The following is a 22179-nucleotide window of genomic DNA, read 5'->3' on the forward strand; positions in this document are numbered from 1 at the left end:
GCTTGAGCTGCTTCGTTCCAGTGGAATGAACAGTCCTTACGCAGAAGAGCTCTCATAGGTTCAACAACAGTCGCGTAATTTGGCACAAACTTGCTGTACCATGCACTCAAGCCAAGAATTGAGCGCAGGGTTGCAGGATCAGTAGGGGGCGGAGCATGCAGGATGGCAGTGACATGAGAGTCATCTGGCAGCAGACCTTCTGGACCAATCTTTTGACCCAAAAAGCTCAGAGTAGTTTGACGGAGTTGACATTTGTCAACATTGAGTTTCAGTCCTGCATTGTTGATTCTGTGTAACACAGCACGCAAGTTGGCCTCATGTTCAGCTTCTGACATTCCGTATATGATGACATCATCAAGGTAGCATTGCACCCCTTTCTGGCCGCGTAGGATTTGTGTCATCATCTTTTGGAAGGCTGCAGGTGCTGAACTCAACCCATAGGGAACTCTGCAGTACTGGTACAGTCCTTCATGTGTAATGAAAGCAGTGAGCCCTCTACTCTCTTCATGTAGTTTCAGCTGATGGTAGGCGGATTTAAGATCCAGGGTGGAGAACATGACAGCCCCACGCAGCTCAGACAGTATGTCCTCTATCAGTGGCAAGGGATGACTGTCAGCGACCACCGCTTTGTTAGGTTCTCTCAAATCAACGCACATGCGTATGCCACCAGTCTTCCTTCTAGTGACTACAATCGGGGAGACCCATTCAGATGCATCGATTTTCTCTATGATGCCATGTTCCTCAAGATTCTTGAGTTCTGCGGAAACAGCATCACGGACTGACAGGGGTAAGCGTCGAAGTTTCTGCTGTATTGGCTTCACTTCAGGTTGCACCTTCACTTTATGTACAAAATCCTTTGCACATCCGAATGCAACTGGAGACTCACATTCCTGTTTACATTGAGTGGGCAGAGCAGAGGTTTGCTGAAGTGTAGCACAGACCTTGGGACTGTCAAGAACTAATTGTCCCCCTTTTATGTGTAGCTGGAGGGCAGTCACCAAGTCCATTCCCAGTATGGGTGTTCCTGTTCTCACAATGTAGAGATCAGTGGAGGCACACTTGCCATTGTAAGTAATGTCAGCTCTAAGACACCCTAATACATCCAGTTTCTCTTTTGAATATGTAATAAGCTGAACAGCTGGATTACTTAACTGAGCCAAAATTTGTGCTGTAAACATGTTCAGGCAGTATGGAAACACCAGACCCTGTGTCTACTAGTAGCTTAACAGTACATGCCTGCGCAGTATTTGGTACAGTGACAGCAACAGTGCACATCAATTTAGCCGGATCACCACTGACACAATTGTCAACAGTTAAAACACACATTTCAGGAACAGTCACTTCATTAACAAGCTTATGAGAAGATTTACACACTCTCGAAAAATGTCCGATTTTCCCACACGTATTACATTTGCAGTCTTTTGCGGGGCAGGATTTATCATTGGTTTTGTGATCAGCTGAACCACAACGGTAGCACGTCGGAGCTGTATCCGTCTTTTTAGCTGCTTTGTATTTTGGCTTGCGCATCTTCTTTTGTACTTGAACAGCGGCAACAGGCTTCGTTTCACCAACAGCAATGGCCTTTGCATCAGCTATTGCAGCCTCTGTACACCTAGCAATTTCCAAAGCTCGATCGAGCGTCAAATCCTCCTCCGTTAGCAGTCTTTCACGTATACGAGCATTATTTGTCTTCTCTACAAGTTGATCCCGCAACATTTCATTCTCCATAGCCCCGAACTTACATTGTTTCACGAGCTCACGCAGTGCTGCAACGTAGTGATCTGTAGACTCACCGACAGCTTGGGCTCGTTGCCTGAAACGGTATCTCTCGGCGACAACATTGACTTTAGGATGAAAGTACGTTTCCAAAGCCTTTACGGATCCCTCGTAATCATCCGTAGCGAGTGATAAGGCGCTGTAGATTCGTTGTCCCTCCATTCCCAAGCAGTGAATGAGCAGGGCCCTCTTCCTCTCTGTAGCAAAGTCATTACCCCCGATCGCCAGCAAGTAGTTATCGAACAACTTTTTCCACGCAGCAAATGGAATTTTCGGTTCGCCCGGGCAATCCAGGAACACAGCCGGGGGTTGCAAAGAGAGCAGAGCCATAACTTAATCACCACTACTCTCGTCGCCACTTGTTGTGTGGTGTTAGTTCGCAGGCATTACACACACATGCAGGTAGGAACAGAGGATTACCGGAGATGACTCCTTTCTTTATTTTTCTTTTTTCTTCTTCAAAACCACAACCAGAACAACATACTCACTAGCGCCCTCTAGCGCTTCTGGTAAATGCATCTACAGAACAAATGTAATAGTATGTGTGGACACAACAGGTCCCAACTCTCTTATTGGGCCAAGTGCAGCATCTTTGGCTAATGCTGTCAAATCGCTCCCTGAATATCCTGCAGTCACTTTTGCAAGACAGGACAGTTCGTTTTGGCTCAGTGGACTCCCGTGCGTTCCCAAAAGATTTTTCAGCAGCGTAAATCTTGTCTAAAGGTCACATATACTCTTTTTGCAAAGTGCCTTAATATTGCTTCATCGAGCTCCTGGGGCCTGTTAGTTGCTCCCATTACAAGTACCCTGTCATCCCTTCCTGACTGCAACCCGTCAAATTCAATGAGGAACTCAGTTTTTAAACGGCGAGAGGCGTCGTGCTCCCCCTCCCTCCTTTCACAGAGCAAGCCGTCCACTTCATCGATGAAGATTACTGAGGGCTGTAACTCTCTCGCAACTGCAAAGAGTGCTCGTACGAGCTTCTCGCCTTCTCCCACATATTTGGAGGTCAAACTAGCAGCACTGATGTTGAAGAATGTTGCATTAGACTCTGCAGCAACTGCTTTGGCGAGCATGGTCTTCCCATTTCCTGGTGGGCCAAATAAAAGCAAGCCACGTGCAGGAGCTCTCAGACCAGTAAAGAGATCAGGTCTTAAGGCAGGAAGGATGACAATTTCTTGAAGTGCTTGCTTTGCCAGATCCTGCCCTGCGATGTCATCAAATGACACAGTCGCTCCACTGTATACAATTTCATTCATAATTAAGCTGGCCAGTTTACTGTCCACATTCTTTTTCATATCCCTCTTCGGGGGCTGTTTCACAGCTGCCGGTCTTCCATTCTGAGTTTTTCCCACCCGAGCGGTTTTCTTTGCATCAGTTATTCCTAATGGAGGTCTTACAGAAGTGGAGGGTCTGATGGTGGTGGAAACACCTGCGGGTTGACTTTTAGGAACTGACTTTGGCTGTGAAGGAGCATGATGTGATGTCCCTTGGGGGTCATTTCTCCTTTTAGAGGCTAGTGTCGTCTCTAAAAGGGTAAGCTTGTCTTTTGCCATGGTGAGTTTGGTGACCATTTTATCCTGAAGTCTCTCTGCTCGGTCATACTGCTCTCCAGCTTGCCCAGTGAGCTCTATTGCAATACCCCTTTCAAGCTCAGAAATCCCTTTCTTGTACCACTGCACAGCCTCCTTCTTCTCACCTGTGTCGTCCTCGTCGATCTTCAGTGCCTTGAATATATACTCAAGCGCCTGCTTGTGGATGTTTTTTATAACTTCAGCGCTGTCTTTGGGCTTACTTGCGTTTGTTTTGGTCGACATTTCTCTTGCGCGACTTCCCCCCTGTTCTCAGTCATAACACAGTAAACTAGTCATAAACGAAAACGTTTAGGCTATATATCGCATTTAAAGGTCTTTCTTTGGGACAACATCACAGAACACAGAAACATCACAGGGCTTTGGAGCGTGATGTTACAGGAGGCGGGCCACGGCCCCCGCCGCCATCACAGTAGGCCAGACAAAGGATACAGCTTCAGCTATGGTACGTGTTGTGTAGTCGGTTGCAACGTTAGAGCTCACGATCGTGAAGGCAAGAAACTGGATTAATCTTTTAATCGTTTTCCATCCTGGCGGCAACGTGAGGGATCCCATGTATCCCATATCACCAAACAAAGACGCCAGGCATGGATTGCAGACGAGCGGATATCGAGTTCCGTGCAATCCCCAGCTCTTTGTTGGTTTGCTCGCGGCATTTTCTCTCCGGTGAGTTCTAAATTAATTCATATCACTATCCGATTGTTCAGTCTGATGTCACTAGCCGTGTCTGGGCCTAAACTCTGCTGCAGGTCCATATATCAAATGATCACTGTGGCATTACTGAGAGTTAAAACACTGTCTTAAGTCTTTCATCTTTAATAAAATTATCAGCGTTCTGCTCTACCAGGTGTAACAACTGAGTTTAACATCCAGGCATCCATGAAAATGGAATTTATGACATTTAACGGAGTTAGAAGTTAGCAGCAAGTTAGCTCGCTAGCTTCTATCTAAATACAATATAGCATGTCCTGACTGCGGGGTTTTGGAAACAAATTAAAACGTACAGCTTTCTTATCACTTCCAACATAAATGAAGACAGAAAACTAAACAGCAGTGATGTTTGTAGGGTTACTGAAGTTGGGCTAGCTGGTATATAATGATGTGCTACGTGACCGCTAGCGACACAACTATGTTAGCATAATATAAACACGCTAACTTTTTTTCCACTCGATAAAAGTTAACGTGAGTGTTCTCGGTGGTCAGGAACAAATGGAATCGCATGGCAGGATGCTGTAAAGGGACCAAACTAAAAGGCTTTTAGTGGGTTTTTTCATAGATAACGAGATAAAACATGCTAATGTGTGATGCTGCAGAACCACGTCATGTCGACTGAGTAGCTTTTGATTTGGCATTATTGCAGGCAACCCAGCATATGAAATGGATGTAACAAATCCAGACTGGGCACCAACACTGCACATGGGGCACGACGACAAACCTGTGTCAGACTCGGACCGGCACGCAAGGCGTATGCAACGGAAGCGAAAAAGAGCACCCATTGCAGGTAAACACCCCCCCTCTGAAAACATACTAAATTGCTCTTATGGTACACTAATCTACGGAGCCCCGCAGGGAACATGGGAGAAAAAAAAATTAAGACGGACTTTTGCAAGATCTCGCAAAACAAACTCGGGATCTCGCAAAACTTTTAGCCTCATTCTTCGGACGCCGGCTCGAAGCCAACCGGGAGGTCGAGGCACGATGTGCCGGGAAAGCGGTGTTCCACCCGGCTGTAGTAGGTCTCGACCTCCCGTTAGCTTCGAGCTAACGGGAAGAATGCGGCTAAAACTTACAAAAGACCATCTATACACAGTTGTTATCACCAGCTTTGATTCCTATCCCCAGGGCTAGTTTAATCGCCAGGGTTCAGTTCACCAACACTATTAACAGACCAGATCTCCACATTGAAGCACGAGCAGGCTTCAGTTCAGCTGACTGAGCCAACAGGCCCTTTCAGAAGCGACTGGAGTAGAAGGCTATAACAACCCACAACAGAAAACAAAATGTCAAGTTCAAACTTACATGAAATACACTGCACTAAAATTAGGTGTTAAAACATTTATACACAGTGTTAACTGTATATGCTTTGGAGTATAACCAACATTTACCTTTACATAATATTCATAACCCAGAAATAAAGTAAACAGAGCAGAGCACAGAGGTTCGTTTTGCGTCCCTGTACCGTATGTCTGTCTTCACTGATCCACAAAGTGCCCTTTAGTTGTTTTCCTTGACTATATGGTTTAAAAACATCAAAATAGACTAAACAACTAGTCTAAAACTAAGAGACACAGGATAAAGTTGGTGTGAAGGTTTCAGTCTGTGAATGAATCTAAGCACCATCACCTTAACTTTAAATTCATCTCTGTTACCTTCTTTGTGACTGAACTCTGACCGTGAGCACCACAGCCACTGCGCACCAATCACACGCACTTTAAATCCATCACTAGTTAGTTTACCTCAGTTTGTTTTGCAGCACATTTCACAACATGCAAAAGCATAATGTGCCATGTACAGACTCAAAATCTGATTTAAAAACATGAGGACTGACCTGTAAGCTTTACATTTACAGTTTATCACATACCACTGAGCAGTTCTTACCTGTAATTCTAAGCCCTCTTCTTCCTTTTCTGGTTTAAAACATCAAATTAGACTAAACAACTAGTCTAAAACCAAGAGACACTTAAATATTAAGTTAAACCTCTGGGGTCGCCGGATGCGCCGGCGCGTCAAAATCACATGACCAATTTAAGACGACACAGCTACAAGATGCAGCGATTCAGAGGCTGTATCCCAATTCAGGGCCTGCAGCCTTAAAGGCCATTTTAAGGCCGATTACGTCACAGCGACACGACGAAGGCCTAAAAATAAATGTTTGTTTCAGTTCTATGAAGCTTTGAGTATTTTGGATTAGTAGCACTGCTGTGTTTGTTGCATCATATTGCTGTAATTGTTTATATGCTTTATATATTCTGAGGTAAGTTGATCTATAGTGTTACATCATATTCTATAAGGATGTTATGTGTTTGTGTACTTTCTGCCCAGTTTGACCCATTTAGCAGAAGTCAGCTTGGTTCCACTTGCCTCTTACCCGTGATTTCAGTGGAAATTTCAAATTCAGGATCTGACACACACTGATTCATGTCCTACACAGTTCTTGCAAGTTCATAGAAATTTCTGTTCAATTAGAACCAAATATTTGAGTTGATGGTTGAAATTGTTGTTTTGTTGTTGTTTTAATATCGGTCTAGCTGCACGCAGCACGCAATTGAACCACATATTTTAGAAGCCAAAGGTTCAAAATAGTTGGGAGCACCTTCACTTAATTATAACAGTGGCTCTGTTAGGAAAACAGTTCTGTATACCGATACTAAATTGCGTTAAAAAGGGCGACTTGTGGTATTCTCACACTAGACACTAGATAGCTGCTACTACAGTCACACACATATACTGTTGCCTCAGTAGTCAGAGTGGCACAAAGAAAAAGTTTGTGAAATCTTTAGAGTTGGCAAAACTTCTGTTTTACTTATTTAAAATAATAGTGCAATATATACATGCAGTAATTACTCTGCAGTAATTACTAGAGATGGACCGATCCGATATTACGTATCGGTATCGGTCCGATACTGACCTAAATTACTGGATCGGATATCGGAGAAAAATAAAAAATGTAATCCGATCCATTAAATATCACGAAAGCACCTCGCAAAACTTGCAACACGCCGTAACTCACCTCAGAACGTTAGCACGTCGGAGCAGTATGCATCACGTGATAGAGCGGCTGTGGCATGCGGGACCTGTCGGTGGTCTGGATAGCATTTGGAGCTTCGCTAGCAACCCGGCATTTCATCTCCCATAAAGTTATCCCCGAGAGAAGTAAAGCAAGTGTGTAAGTCCATCTCTGAATGTTTGTAAAGCATTCCTGCGTTAAGCTTAACAAGCGACTGCCTCTTCTTGCTGTTACTTCAATCATGAAACTGCTTAACGATCAGCTGATCGGCTTTTCTGTCGCGAGTCCGTCTCTCTTGTTTGTTTTTGGCCCACTTTGCACCAGAAAGAGGAAACCAGCGGCTGAACAACAGCAGCACGTTTAAGCTTGATAAGCTGTTGTTAGAATGTATTTAATATTACTTTCTACTCGAGGATCTTTTTCTACGTAGCTGACGCTGGTAACTGTGCAGGGGCGGATCTTGCAAAGTTTAGCCAGGGGGGCTGATAGGGCATGAACAGGGAAAAGGGGGCACAAAGACATACTTTTCTTTCTTATTCTCATTTAAAATGTCGAGCTTTTAATAAATAATTATCTGACACCCAAAGTTTTAATTTGATGTAAAATGAATAGAAGTCAATTACTGTATATAGTGACTATTAAGTCTAATATATATACCCTAGTAAACTATAGTACTTTTTCCTTTGGGAAGGTACCATCTGTGCAGTCTGCAATTTTGTTGAAGAAAGATGTTGAATCTATTTAATATTTCTTGAAAAATAATTGATTTCTGTGCATTTTTTTTCACACTGCATCAAATTAAGGTTGATTACGTCGATTAAGCATCATGAGGTGGAGCGTGAGGGGTGGTTCCCTATTTTTTATTTATTTATTTTTGTTGTTGCTGGGAGTTGGAACCCTATTAGTTAGGTTGCTTAATATTTACGCTAAGTACTCTTTAAAATACCAGAATAGGGAGGATGGTGTAGGTTTAAGTTTATTAGATTTATCAGTATTGCTGAACTATGAAATATTATTTTTTTGCATACAGGTATAACAGAATAGCTTTAGTGTAGTTGTTGTTTTAAACTTGAGTATGAACTTATACAAAATGCAGCAAGATATTTAAAAAAACCAGTTTTGTTGATTAAAAAACACTATATCGGATTCATATCGGTATCGGCAGATATCCAAATTTATGATATCGGTATCGGTATCGGACATAAAAAAGTGGTATCGTGCCATCTCTAGTTGTGACCACAAGTTTTTATGGTCGAATTCAACATGACCAAGATCAGTTGCGAGTAAGGAAACTGACTAACATTTATTTTAAGCTCTTATTAAAATTATACAATTATTATTAATGTTAAATAATTAATTAATTATTTATGTTTTTATTGTATGTCTCAAACTTGCTTTTTAAACAATAATTGCATTTCTGTTGGCAGTTATCAAAATGACTGTCTCCTGCTTTTTTATATTTAGATTTTTTTTAGGGTTTTTTTTATTTTTGTTTTAAATTTATTGGACTTAAATCTTTTACAGGTGGCATATAACAATAATCCCTAACAGTCCAGACACCCAAACTGTTTGCAGTGCATGGCTAACAAGCAGAAGCGTTAGCAGGGCTCCATAAAAATATATATAACTTTACTTTAATATTGCAAACCATGCCAACCTTGGAAATATAACACTGCACAGCCGTGGATCAGTATTCTGCTTAGATAATATATTTTTCAATTTCATGCAAGATTTATGAGATACGTGGAAGCAATTACATTACATTTTAATATTCTTATGATAACTTTTATTTTATTTTAATTTATTTACATTGATCGGTATCTTACACCAAATACAAATAAAATATATGTTACCTTGTGAATTTAAATTCTCATCTAGTAAGTATTGGCAAATTTAACTTAAATAATCCTCTGGATATGTTAACAGTGTGTAGAATAAAAATAAATTTCCCAAGGAGCTTCTTGCAATTGCACACATTTTTTTGACAAAACAACTCACCTGCATCATTATATATACTGTAACAAAGGCAGGTTCAGGTTGAGTGGAGTCGGGTATGGTAGTAGGACCCCTAAGCCTTAGCCAGAGGTTTGATCTTCTTGGTCAGGCACCAGGTTGTCAGATACGTCTATATACAGTGGCTTGCAAAAGTATTCGGCCCCTTGAACTTTTCCACACTTTGTCGCATTACAGCCACAAACATGAATCAATTTTATTGGAATTCCACGTGAAAGACCAATACAAAGTGAGACGTGGAACAAAAATCATACATGATTCCAAACATTTTTTACAAATAAATAACTGCAAAGTGGGGTGTGCGTAATTATTCAGCCCCCTGAGTTAATACTTTGTAGAACCACCTTTTGCTGCAATTACAGCTGCCAGTCTTTTAGGGTTTGTCTCTACCAGCTTTGCACATCTAGAGACTGAAATTCTTGCCCATTCTTCTTTGCAAAACAGCTCCAGCTCAGTCAGATTAGATGGACAGCGTTTGTGAACAGCAGTTTTCAAATCTTGCCACAGACTCTTGATTGGATTTAGATCTGGACTTTGACTGGGCCATTCTAACACATGGATATATCTTGTTTTAACCCACTCCATTGTTGCCCTGGCTTTATGTTTAGGGTCGTTGTCCTGCTGGAAGGTGAACCTCTGCCCCAGTCTCAAGTCTTTTGCAGACTCCAAGAGGTTTTCTTCGAAGATTGCCCTGTATTTGGCTCCATCCATCTGCCCATCAACTCTGACCAGCTTCCCTGTCCTTGCTGAAGAGAAGCACCCCCAGAGCATGATGCTGGCACCCCCATATCTGACAGTGGGGATGGTGTGTTCAGTGTGATGTGCAGTGTTAGTTTTCCACCACACATAGCGTTTTGCATTTTGGCCAAAAATTTCCATTTTGGTCTCATCTGACCAGAGCACCTTCTTCCACATGTTTGCTGTGTCCCCCACATGGCTTGTGGCAAACTGCAAACGGGACTTCTTATGGTTTTCTGTTAACAATGGCTTTCTTCTTGCCACTCTTCCATAAAGGCCAACTTTGTGCAGTGCACGACTAATAGTTGTCCTATGGACAGATTCCCCCACCTGAGCTGTAGATCTCTGCAGCTCGTCCAGAGTCACCATGGGCCTCTTGGCTGCATTTCTGATCAGCGCTCTCCTTATTCGGCCTGTGAGTTTAGGTGGACGGCCTTGTCTTGATAGGTTTACAGTTGTACCATACTCCTTCCATTTCTGAATGATGGCTTGAACAGTGCTCCGTGAGATGTTCAAGTCTTGGGAAATCTTTTTGTAGCCTAAGCCTGCTTTAAATTTCTCAATAACTTTATCATCTATCTATATCTATCTATCTATCTATCTATCTATCTATCTATCTATCTATCTATCTATCTATCTATCTATCTATATTTGTTCGTGTTTTGGAGTTTGTAATTGCTTTGTCTCTAGGTGCCACCTTAAATATTAAACTTTTATTTATTCACTCCACATAAAATTTAATAAATAAATTATAAAATTCAAAAACCAATTATTTACATTTCAGCTTTTAACTATTTAAATTTTCAGCTTTTTCCTTTTAAACAAATGTAAAGTGAAACAACATAAAACACTGCAAACCACAATACAATCAAATATAAATTAAAATATGCAAAACAAAATGAAGATGCACACTCTCTGTCATTTAGGCCTGGGATGATTTTTTGGGAGTGTTTTCCTGCTTGGAATTGCATAGGATTCACTGCATGAATAAACTTTCTGAATCCTTTATCATCCGCAACTGAAAATAGTTGTGGATGATTACTGTACCTTTCTAATGTGATCGTGTTGTCTCTTGTTGTCCCTGGCTCTCTTTCTCTCTCTTTCACTCTGTTCCTGTGCTACTGCGAGTGTAACTACCACCCCACCCCCCTCTGCCCAGCGCAAGCACAAGGCTCACGTGCGGAGTGAAGTGAAAAAAAGTGCGAGAAAGTCGGTGAGAGAAAGAAAAAAAAAAAAACGTGTCGTTCACGTCAAAGAGCCAGCTCTAAGAGCCGTTTCGTTCGCGACCGACACATCACTACTGGTTTCCTCTTTCTGGCGCGGAGTGGGCGATAAACAAACAATAGAGAAAAGCCGATAATCGGTTTCATGATTGAAGTAGCAACAAGAGAGGAAGGGTCAATCATGACCAATTGGCCAATCCACCACCTTTCATTGTTTATACCGCCACAAAAAGAAACATAAAAACAAAAAATCTTTCCTGCTTGGCTCTGCGTCTTTCTCTAGTCTCGTCTAATTCTGGGCGATGCGATGGGCAAGGCCATGAGTACTCGGACTGTGCTTATTGAACGCAATATGGATAAGATCTTGGAGAAGCTCAAGACTCTGCAACAGGGAATCAATAGGTCTGGGGACCAGTGATGGACATTAGATCAGCTGCGAAATTGGATGCAGTTTGTTTGCACTAAACCTAACCCATCCATCCATCCATCCATCTTCATCCGCTTTATCCGGAGCCGGGTCGCGGGGGCAGCAGCCTAAGCAAAGAGGCCCAGACCTCCCTCTCCCCAGCCACCTCCTCCAGCTTATCCGGGGGAACACCAAGGCGTTCCCAGGCCAGCCGAGAGATATAATCTCTCCAGCGTGTCCTGGGTCTGCCCCGGGGCCTCCTCCCGGTGGGACATGCCTGGAACACCTCACCCAGGAGGCGCCCAGGGGGCATCCTTGTCAGATGCCCGAACCACCTCAGCTGGCTCCTTTCGATGTGGAGCAGCAGCTGCTCTACTCTGAGCCCCTCCCGGATGGCCGAACTTCTCACCCTATCTCTAAGGGAGAGGCCAGCCACCCTTCGGAGGAAGCTCATTTCCGCCGCTTGTATCCGCGATCTCGTTCTTTCGGTCACTACCCACAGCTCGTGGCCATAGGTGAGGGTAGGGACGTAGATCGACCGGTAAATTGAGAGCTTCGCTTTTACACTCAGCTCCCTCTTCACCACGACGGACCGGTGCAGCGTCTGCATTACTGCAGCTGCAGCCCCAATCCGTCTGTCGATCTCCGGCTCCCTTCTCCCATCACTCGCGAACAATACCCCGAGATACTTGAACTCCTCCACTTGGGGCAGGAACTCATCCCCGACCCGGAGAGGGCACTCCACCCTTTTCCGGCTGAGAACCATGGCCTCAGATTTGGAGGTGCTGATCCTCATTCCCGCTGCTTCACACTCGGCTGCGAACCGTTCCAGTGCGAGCTGGAGGCCCTCACCCGATGAAGCCAACAGAACCACATCATCTGCAAAAATCAGAGATGAGATTCTGACCCTAACCCAAACAACCATTATCTTCATGTGGCTGCCCGGGCCAGCCAGAAGGCTCCAAGGGCAAATGGCTCCAAGACCGAATGACTGGCTGGCACAACAATTTCTCCCAGATTACAAGACTGTGTTTTGACTCTCTGACCCTATCCTTCAAGCCTCAAGGCCACCTGCATCGGCTGGAGGACTGTTGACTTTTTGCTTAACCAGGTGAAAGGACGGTCTCTCTCAGTTGAACATGGGACACACACACACATGCATACATATGCATGTGCACTGAAACAGACACACACTCACCCCCCTCCCTGCTTCCAAACACTTGCGATGCTTACTTCCACCCGATGAAGACGATGGGTCTGCGTCCCATACTGGAGAAGAGCTGCAGGACAGGCTGTTGTATACACAGGTTCACTCCATGAAATTAAATTCCTTGCCAGTGCTAGTACATCAACCTTCAGAAAACCAAGAAGCCTATTACATATTACTTGTGAACAAGAGCAAGATATTTAAACTCTTCCACTTGGCTGTAATGCATCCCTTGGAGGGATTCCTTCTGAAAGCAATAGTTTCAAACTTGAAGGTGTTTATTCTCAGGAAGTTATAAGGAGTAAAACAAAGACAGAGCTATATATACACAGGGGCCTGGGGAATAGGGAAAAGATGGGAACATGTGGAACTAGTCACTGATAATGACAAAAGGAGGTAAAACAGCCACAAGACACAAAGAACAAAAGACTACCAAAATAAAACAGGAAGTAACATGATAAGGAAAAATGAGAGACAGAGAAAAAGTCTTGACATAATTCAAGAGAACACAGGAGAGGCACAAAACACTGAAAAACAAAGAATTAAATATGAACCACAAGCAGAAAGTAGATTCCAAAGGGTAACAAAACTATAAGACAAACTGAGAACATAATCATAAAGAAACCAACCAGACGTTTTCTGCTGACTGCAAAGAATACAATACTGTAAATGTGGGCACAGAACACAGTGTCCATGACATTGAATGGTTTAGTTTGCAAAAATCAAGTTCTTTCTAAATATTATTCACTGTTAATAATTATAAATTGCAGTTGCAAGGATTTTATTTAATGATAATTCAGTTATACCTGTCTTTAACAGTCATAATGATTATATAACTTTATATGAATGTTTAAGAATGTTATAATCATTTCCACTTTAAAAAAACATATTTAAATCATTAATCAGCGTTATCCTTTCATATAAAATAGAACATCAGATTGTGTCATAATTTATATAAATACATTCTCTCTGCTCTCTGAACTTAATGGATTATTAATTAATTATCCATTTACTAAATTCAGGTAACTTGTTACTGGTTTCTAAATGGATACATAGTTCAACATTTACTATAGACACATTATTAGGGAATTTTTGACTCGGGTCAAAATTGAACCAAACCAATAAGCACAGGCATGAAATATAAACAGTATGTGTTCCAGTTATAAGTTAACTAACAGCTAGTACAAATTACTTTAGACGTGTCAACAAAGCATAAAGGTTTTTTGAACATCAAATTGTAATTGCTGTTTAAACTTAACAAAACTATGTTTCTCCTTAGTGCTGAGCAGGTAACCCCAGTTTCATATGAAAAAGAAAATAAACAATCCAAATAAAGTCTGAAAAAGACTTGATATTGAATAATTTTGTGAAATGCTGCTTTTAGATCATGAGTATTTGCTACTTAAACAGCATTCACTATTAGTTTATATGTGCCTATGCTGTTACAGACAGCATATAACTGTTCAAACAGGTGTCAGAGCAGTTTGTGGGTCAAATCTTGATTCCAGTAGGGGGCAGTGTAGACTGTCAAATAACTGTCGTTCATGTGAGATTTTATTATCAGTTGTTCTTATCAACAAGGTCTGGTTATATTTTGTGTTAGTTGGCATCATTATCAAGTTTGTAGTGCAGCAAATTTACATTATTGCCAATTATTGTTATGGATATTTTACACCAATTTTCTATTTAAATCTAGCAAAGTTTTTATCTTTATTATTCAAATCAAGTATTGCAAAGGATTTTGTCAATGAGAATCATTAATGAGGTAAAAGTGTGATAAGGTGCACAAGATTACAGCATCATATTGGTCATGTGTGTCCAACCAGCCAAACCTCTGTTAAATATAAACTAGCTACAGGAGCCAATCACAGAGAGAAAGTAGGTATATAAGGAAGGACAAAAATAAAAAAAATGATACAACATTATGGAGTTTTCTGCCACAGTGATCTTGGCAGGGCTAATCTTAGCTCTGCTGTGGCTGTTTAGTGTAAAAAGAAGGAAGTATCGCCTGCCTCCAGGACCTGCTCCACTTCCTCTTCTAGGAAACCTGCCACAAATAGACAAAAATGTACCTTTTAAAAGCATACTTAAGGTGAGTTTGGAATTTTTATTTATTTATTTATTAATTTTTAGCATTTTTCATATTGTTAAATTGTTCAGTAAGAATAAACAAGAGCACCCTCCATTACTGTTCTGGATTTTTATTTTAGCTGCATGCTGACGTTGCATAAATATAAACAAGGCTTTTTACTTTGTCTTAGTTCAGTGAAACCTATGGTCCTGTGATGACACTGTACATGGTCTGGCAGCGGACAGTGGTTCTGGTGGGGTATGATGCTGTGAAAGAAGCCTTGGTGGATCAGGCAGATGACTTCACAGGCAGAATGCCCATACCATTTCTGTTCAAAGCTACCAAGGGCTATGGTAACAAGACACCATATATCATTTTTCAAGACGAGTGATTTCTTTGGCATGACTCTAAGTCAACTTTACATGAAAATAAAGAAATTTCAAATAATAGTTTGTGTAAAAGTTTTCCTAAGCTTGACATTTCATCTTCTCAGGTTTAGCAATCAGTAATGGGAAGCGCTGGCGCCAGCTGCGACGCTTCACACTCACAACCCTGAGAGACTTTGGGATGGGACGCAAGGGGATGGAAGAATGGATCCAAGAAGTCAGCGAACACTTGAGGGTTCACATACGTACATTTAAAGGTGCGTTTTTAGCTATTGTATGGGCACATATTACATACAGGGTGGATTTGAAAAATCATTCATTGCTCAATCATTGCTTCTCTCTCTCTTTTTCCAGTACAGTAGCTTGACTATGACAAAAAAGATTTCAATTCAATATTTACCTCAGAATTGACTGGCAGTTTAAGAAATAAAACATAATAACAAGAACATTTCTAAAACTCTTAATTTGTGCCTGCACAAGAAATAGGCTGTAGTAAGAAGCAAAAATAAATATGTAACAAAATGCACCAAATACACATAAAAGTGTTGATAAAATATGTCAAATAATTCAGTAACATTTGAAGTCTATCAGATTTTGCAATTAACATGCAAATCCTGCTTTGTCTGAACTCTTTAACGTTTGAACAGAAGACATGGAATATTGCATAACATGCTAAAACACTAAAGTATCGTTTATAGCGTCTGCTTGCTGTGACATGAGTGATGCACTTGGAAAGGATAAACTTATCCATGCCAATTTACAGTTATATGTTTTAATAAAATTATTTACTTTCAATTGTCATATCCACCTGAAAACTGAGGAAAAATGGATTTTTCAGTCAAACTTTTTTTGTGATTTGTGTGTCAGCTGCAGAGGACTTAACTGAATAGGCTAGGTCTCAGGAGAATATTATCAATAAAAGTTAATGATCTAACCACAAGTTTGGAGCAAAATCAGTTTATACAGAGTGGCCTATATAACAGAGAGTAAGTAGGCGTGAACACAGATAATTTTGTGCCATGCCTAGGAACTATGCTGCTGTTAATACTTAAAGTGTAATTACACTATAATGGAGTAATGCTGCTCTCTGGTTAGTCTGGGCCTTTATGTGAAGAGTTTGCAGCCTCAGAGTCCTCTCACAGTACAAACAAATGGGTTTCAGTGTATTTGTTCATCCTAACCTGGCTGTAGGTGTGTGTTTGTCTGCCTCTTTGTGTTAGCTTTGTGTTAACCTTGTGACTACTGGGGTACATGCTAGAAACAAACAATCCAAAAAAATACTTAAGTATTTACTCCATAGCAGACAGTGAAGTACAACAAAGTATTTGGCAAGTAGATTCCAATGAAGCAACATAGAAGGGTGGAAATTCAGCAATGGCAGGAGATAGCACATGCTGGTGGTAATAATAACGCAGCTGGAGACTTGGATGAGCAACAATGATAAAGTGGACATGGCTGAGGGAGATTTTGAAAGGTAGAATGACAGAAAAACACTGAGATTTAAAGCACACAGAGCAGAGATTTTTTTGTTATGAAAATCAAATCAAATTAGAGAATCAGCGTGATGATGAAAGAATTCGATTTAAAAAGAGGAAAGCAGAAGTGAGAAAAAGAAAAGAATTGCAATCCAAAAGCCCAAAAATCCAGACAGATGATTTCATTATTGAACTTCATGATATCATCATATGATAATTAACCTTAGTGGACTTCAGTTGATTAATGTGAAGAACTTTTTTTGTTTATCATAATGCTCTCTTTTGTCGGTTGTTGTGAAAGTGTAAACAGCCGAATGGCCAGTATATTTGTGGAGCAGACAAAGAAGCAGAATAACAAGAAACAAGACTGGAGTACAACAAAAAGCGAGTTGTTTATTTTGGCTGATGAAAACACAAAAGCAAAAGGCAAAGGCAAAAACTAAACTATAACCTAAACTGGGAAACACTAAGACTAGACAAGAAAAACATTAACATGAAAAGGAGCGTGCAAAAACTGAGACTAAAGACAACATTAAATCCATGGATCATAAGGAGAGGAAAACAGACGACCTGACAGTGAACAAAGGGAGACAGAGGAGTTAAATACACAGAAGGGTAATGTGGGAAGTGGAAACATATGGGGAACACAGCTGACACAAATCAACATGACACCAAAGGGCAAGCAAAACTAATACTGAACATGGAACACAAGACCGTCAAAATAAAGCAGGAAACGTGGAGAGATGTAAACTGGGAAGCACAAGCTTGACACAAGGTTCAAGAGAAAGCAAACATGAGAGACAGACAGAGGGACCGAGGGAGAACAAGAGTGAGGGAGCACTAGAGAGAGAGGGAGACTTAAACAAGGGGCACTTGAGAAAGAGGGAACGAGACATGACAGAAAGGACAGACATGGGACAGGAAGGGGAGACGAGACACCTGGACCAGACAACATGGAAGCAAATGTAACTAAGCATACTGCCAATGCTAAGAATAAGTTAATACTAAATAATAGAAAACTACATCCATGAAGTTTTCTATTTTTCTTTTATTTAGTGCCAACCACCCATCCATGGTGCAGCACAGTTGCACGGTGGTCAGCTGTTGCCACACAGCAGGAAGGTCAATTCCATCATCAGGCTGGGATCTTTCTGTGTGCAGTTTGCATGTTCTTGCATATGTTTGTGTGGGTTACCTCCGGGTACTCTAGCTTCCTCCCACCATCCAAAGACATGCAGTTTGTGGGGATAGGTTAATTGATTAATCCAAATTGCCCATAGGTGTGAATGCTGGAGTGAATGTGAGCGCGAATGGTTGCCTGTCTCTGTGTGTTAGCCCTGCGACAGACTGGTGACCAGTCCAGGGCGTACCCTGCCTCTCGCCCTATGACAGCTGGGATAGGCTCCTGCGACACTGAAAAGGATAAGCGGAAGCGAATGGATGGATGCATCATTCCAAACAAAAATTCACAAAAAGACCATAAACTTGAAAATGCTGGGTCACAGACCCAGCCAACTGACAGAAAGTTTCTTACTGTCAAATCTTTCTTCAAAAGAAACTAAACTAAATTAGATGATTTATTTAAATAAAAACCTAACATTTGCATTTTTAATTCGTAACTTTGCAAACTATTTCCAACTGTCTTTTTCCTTTTTTCTCCAGGTAAACCATTTGACCCCCAATTTTTGTTAAGCAGCACTGTTTCTAATGTGATCTGCTGCCTGGTTTTTGGGGAACGCTTCAGTTTTGAAGACAAGCAGTTCCTGCACCTTCTGACCATCATAACTAAGATCATAAGGTTCAACAGTACTCCTCTTGGTCAGGTCAGTGGACATGATTACAAAAAAATTAACATATAAAAAAAATACAACAAACATACTGATCAGATAGTTCTGCATTTTTTACCTCCAAACCAACAACGCTGAAGTGTCACAGTTAGCACTGGCCAACCGTGGGGATGTGAGGAAGGAGGACCCAAATGCTAGACTCTTTATGATAAACAGTGCCTTTATTTACAGTGGTGTAAATAATACACAGAATAATAAATCCCAGTGTGTTCCCTTGACTCCCATGTCGTGTCTTCCACCCACAAGTCCGTGCTCTTCTGCTCCTGTGTGTCCGCGCACCCAGTGCTCGCTGCTCTTGTCTTCCATGCTCCTTCCTGGAGAAAATAACAAAGAAGCAACCGTCAGGACACTCAGGCACGCACTCACTTAACTTGGCTCACGAAGCCCACTAACATGGAGTCTCACACAACGATCCCACACCAAGACGACCAAGACGCGCTCAGCCACACTCTTAAGTAGCTCCCCGACTAGGCTTCATTAGCTGCAGGTGTGTGTGATCATCTGCTTTAGGTGTGGCCAGTCTCCAGACGGGACACACCCACCAGGCCTGCCTGAAACCCAGTGCTCACTCACAGACACATCCACTTGCCTATACATACAAGCATGGAGAACACAAGAACAGCAGCACAGTGCAGCCAACATACATAATATATTATATCAGTCCATAGCTGCTCATGGACCCTGGGTCGCTCAGATCCAGGTCCCTGACACGAAGTGTGTTGTCTAAAGAATTAATACTCAGTAATACTGATTGCATATTTTCATACGTCTTTAGACAAATAAAGCTGCTGTGTTTTTCCCTCCTGAAGATGTACAACATCTTTCCCCAGCTCATGGAGCATCTTCCTGGCTACCACCAAACTATTTTTGGGCATGCAGAGGAGGCCAGAGATTTTATCGAGAGGAAAATCCAAGAGCACAAACAGACACTGGACCCCAGCTCCCCCAGAGACTACATTGACTGCTTCCTCATCAGAATTAATCAGGTTGGAAAGAACTGAAGGATCAGTTGCTTTGTTTAGGGCACTTTGCATTGTGTCGTTCTTTTTTCCGTATTTGCATTAAACAGGTTGGAATTATTTAAACTATATTTCGAGCTGGTCTGTTATGTGCTGCTAAAAAGGCATTTGAGTATTTTAAATTTGGTTTCTGTTGAGACAACAATATTCCTAATTTGTCTCCTTAGGAAAAGGACAATCCCTCAAGTGAGTTAAATTATGACAACTTGGTTTCTACTGTACTGAATCTGTTTGTTGCTGGAACAGAGACCACCAGCTCCACCCTGAGATATGCTCTCAGTGTGCTGATTAAATACCCCAAAATACAGGGTAGGTGTACAGAAAAAAGTATTACCAACTTGCTTTTAGCCCTAAATATATTATAGTTAGGGATAAGTCTGTTTGTGAATCTAAAACTTAGCAGTCATTACAAACAGATCAGAGCGGTTATAGTTTTTGTTTTGCTTTGTCCAGAGAAAATGCAGCAAGAGATTGACACTGTAATTGGAAAAGATCGTTGTCCCAGGATGCACGACAGGAAGTCCCTCCCATTTTCAGATGCTGTCATCCATGAGGTCCAACGTTTTCTTGACATTGTGCCCTTCAGCGTACCTCACTATGCACTGAATGACATATCCTTCAGGGGTTATACAATCCCAAAGGTATTCTTAATTCCAAGACATTATACGTATTACAGTCAGTATTAAGTCCATTGTGCATCATGTCAGGGGTTAATGTCAAAAGTATTAAAAGCATCAATAGACTAACAACATATTTGTTCTGAACAGGACACTGTAATTATTCCTTTCTTGCACTCTGTGCTGAAAGAGGAAAAGCAATGGGCCACTCCCAGGTTCTTCAATCCCCAGCACTTCCTGGACCATAACGGCAACTTCAAGAAAAATCCTGCATTCATGCCATTCTCTGCAGGTACATAAAGTCCTGACACAGTTGATAAATTATACAATTTTCAGCTGTAGCTCTATATAAATCAGCTAACCTGGCCTCAAGGCACTTATTATTGTAAGGTAGAAAGCCTAAATTAATAAGAACAAGCAATTTTGGTTACCATAGAGTGATTTGTGATTGTGTGTCTTTACAGGGAAGAGAGCGTGTGTTGGCGAGTCTCTTGCTCGTATGGAGCTTTTTATCTTCGTAGTCTCACTGCTGCAGGATTTCACCTTTTCCTGTGAAGGAGGCCCTGACAGTGTAGACCTCGATCCAGAGTACAGCAGCTTTGCCAATTTACCTCGAAGTCATCAAATCATAGCTACAGCACGTTAAAATGAGAGCCACTCAGTCTGTCATCATTTGCAGCACTATCACTGACATGGATCTCTACAACATGCTGCATTGCGTTAATGTGGTGCAGTAACATTAAATGCACAATTAAAAGTAGAGTTAAATGAATGTGCAATAAATTTTTGCTGTTATGTCTGTGATATAGAAAAAAGACATGAAATAATAATAATATAAGTGAGATGTGAGGTTTTAGCTGGGAAGGCATGATTTCAAATAATGTGCTGAATCTAAGTTCTAAGAGTTTCTGTAGTGTTTTAAACTAAATAGTGAATTTACTGACAAATTGTTGTTGTTGTTGTTTGTTTTTTTTGTTTCTTTCATTTTTTTTTTTGTCAAAACACAAACACAGAAACACGATAAAGTTACTCATAGGTTTTATATAATAATTTCAACAAGTCTTTCAGAGTTGATGATAAAGAATATCCACGCCCTGAGTCATTCCTGTGAATCATTAACGTGCACTCTTGGTGAAGAGGACGGAGCTGTTTTACATGTTTTGATTATAGAAATCAGGTCAAATGTTGTAATAGCTGTTTGGCAATGAAATGAGAAATAGGTGTACTAAGGTGAACAGGAAGATCACATGGCTCACCTGTGCTCTAATGCGGTGCTCCTGCCAACTCTCTGTCAAACATAAACTAACTAGCAATGAGTATAAACAAACAAGTAACAGAATACAAAGGTTATCTAATAGATGACAGTTGGAATTTTGCTGTATTGCATAGCTCATGTATGAAACCTGCTTTGCCTGTACTCTTTATTCCTTATGTATATCTGGATGCAGTGGATTCAAAATAAAGATACTACATAACCTGCAAAAGCATTACAGCTTCATGCATACCCTTGCTTTTCTAAGAAATCAAAAAAGATCTTTAAAACAAAATTTTAACTGTAACAAATAGCAGTTAATTGTTGCACCAGAGTGGATCAATATATTCATTGTAACCACACTATTACAACACCAACAGTCACAATATCAATAAATGTTAATGATTGAGGAGCTTTAAAAAGGTTACACTGAGTGACCTATGTGCCAGACAGCCAGTGGATGTCCAAGTAAACACATAGGCAACATTATGTCATGTCAGACAAAGCTAAAGACAATACTGTAAATACTGACAGCATTTACAAGTACTGACATGGTAGACCTAAAGTTAATCATTTGAAAACACAATATAATTTTTGGGTTTTTCTATGTATATATTATTGCTGGGTCTGCCTTAAAATATAAAGCGTCTTGAGGTGATTGTTGTTGTGATTTGGGGCTGTATAAATAAAATTGAATTGAAAATTGAATTGAAAATGGTCAAAGCATACCATCAGAGCAGCCTGTTATTACTACTTGTAGAGTGCTCCAATAGAATCCCCATTAACTTAAGAAAAACGAGTCATCCTCTAGTATAGAATTGAAGGATATC

At 41.0% G+C, this 22179-nt stretch overlaps 1 protein-coding gene and 1 pseudogene across 2 annotated transcripts; one reads left to right on the top strand and one right to left on the bottom strand.

The window, feature by feature from the left end:
* LOC146654562 (spastin-like) overlaps positions 1–3593 on the bottom strand; it is a 10622-nt pseudogene extending 7029 nt beyond the window's left edge.
* An 11013-nt stretch (positions 3594–14606) lies between these two features.
* On the top strand, positions 14607–21573 carry LOC146654563 (cytochrome P450 2G1-like). 2 transcript variants are annotated; one of them, XM_085380927.1, is made up of 9 exons: positions 14607–14774; positions 14944–15106; positions 15247–15396; positions 18277–18437; positions 19271–19447; positions 19648–19789; positions 19934–20121; positions 20248–20389; positions 20562–21573. In XM_085380927.1, exons 1-9 carry the CDS (start codon positions 14607–14609, stop codon positions 20741–20743), a joined length of 1473 nt encoding a protein of 490 aa, XP_085237053.1. In that variant the 3' UTR covers positions 20744–21573. The 2 variants fall into 2 exon arrangements, with proteins under 2 accessions (XP_085237053.1, XP_085237054.1); XM_085380928.1 differs by having other exon boundaries at positions 19292–19447.
* Positions 21574–22179: the final 606 nt, after the last annotated feature.

The sequence above is a fragment of the Rhamphochromis longiceps genome, linkage group LG14 (genome assembly GCF_057381845.1).
Source record: "Rhamphochromis longiceps isolate RC_006_pf linkage group LG14, R_longiceps_female_GT1.1, whole genome shotgun sequence".
NCBI lineage: Eukaryota > Metazoa > Chordata > Actinopteri > Cichliformes > Cichlidae > Rhamphochromis > Rhamphochromis longiceps.

Excerpts from the sequence above, each read along its gene's own strand:
- LOC146654563 (XM_085380927.1), top strand. The coding sequence starts at position 14,607 with ATGGAGTTTTCTGCCACAGTGATCTTGGCAGGGCTAATCTTAGCTCTG. Across the intron at positions 15,107-15,246 it reads CAAAGCTACCAAGGGCTATG|GTTTAGCAATCAGTAATGGG; the intron begins GTAACAAGACAC and ends TCATCTTCTCAG. Across the intron at positions 19,448-19,647 it reads TCCTCATCAGAATTAATCAG|GAAAAGGACAATCCCTCAAG; the intron begins GTTGGAAAGAAC and ends TTGTCTCCTTAG.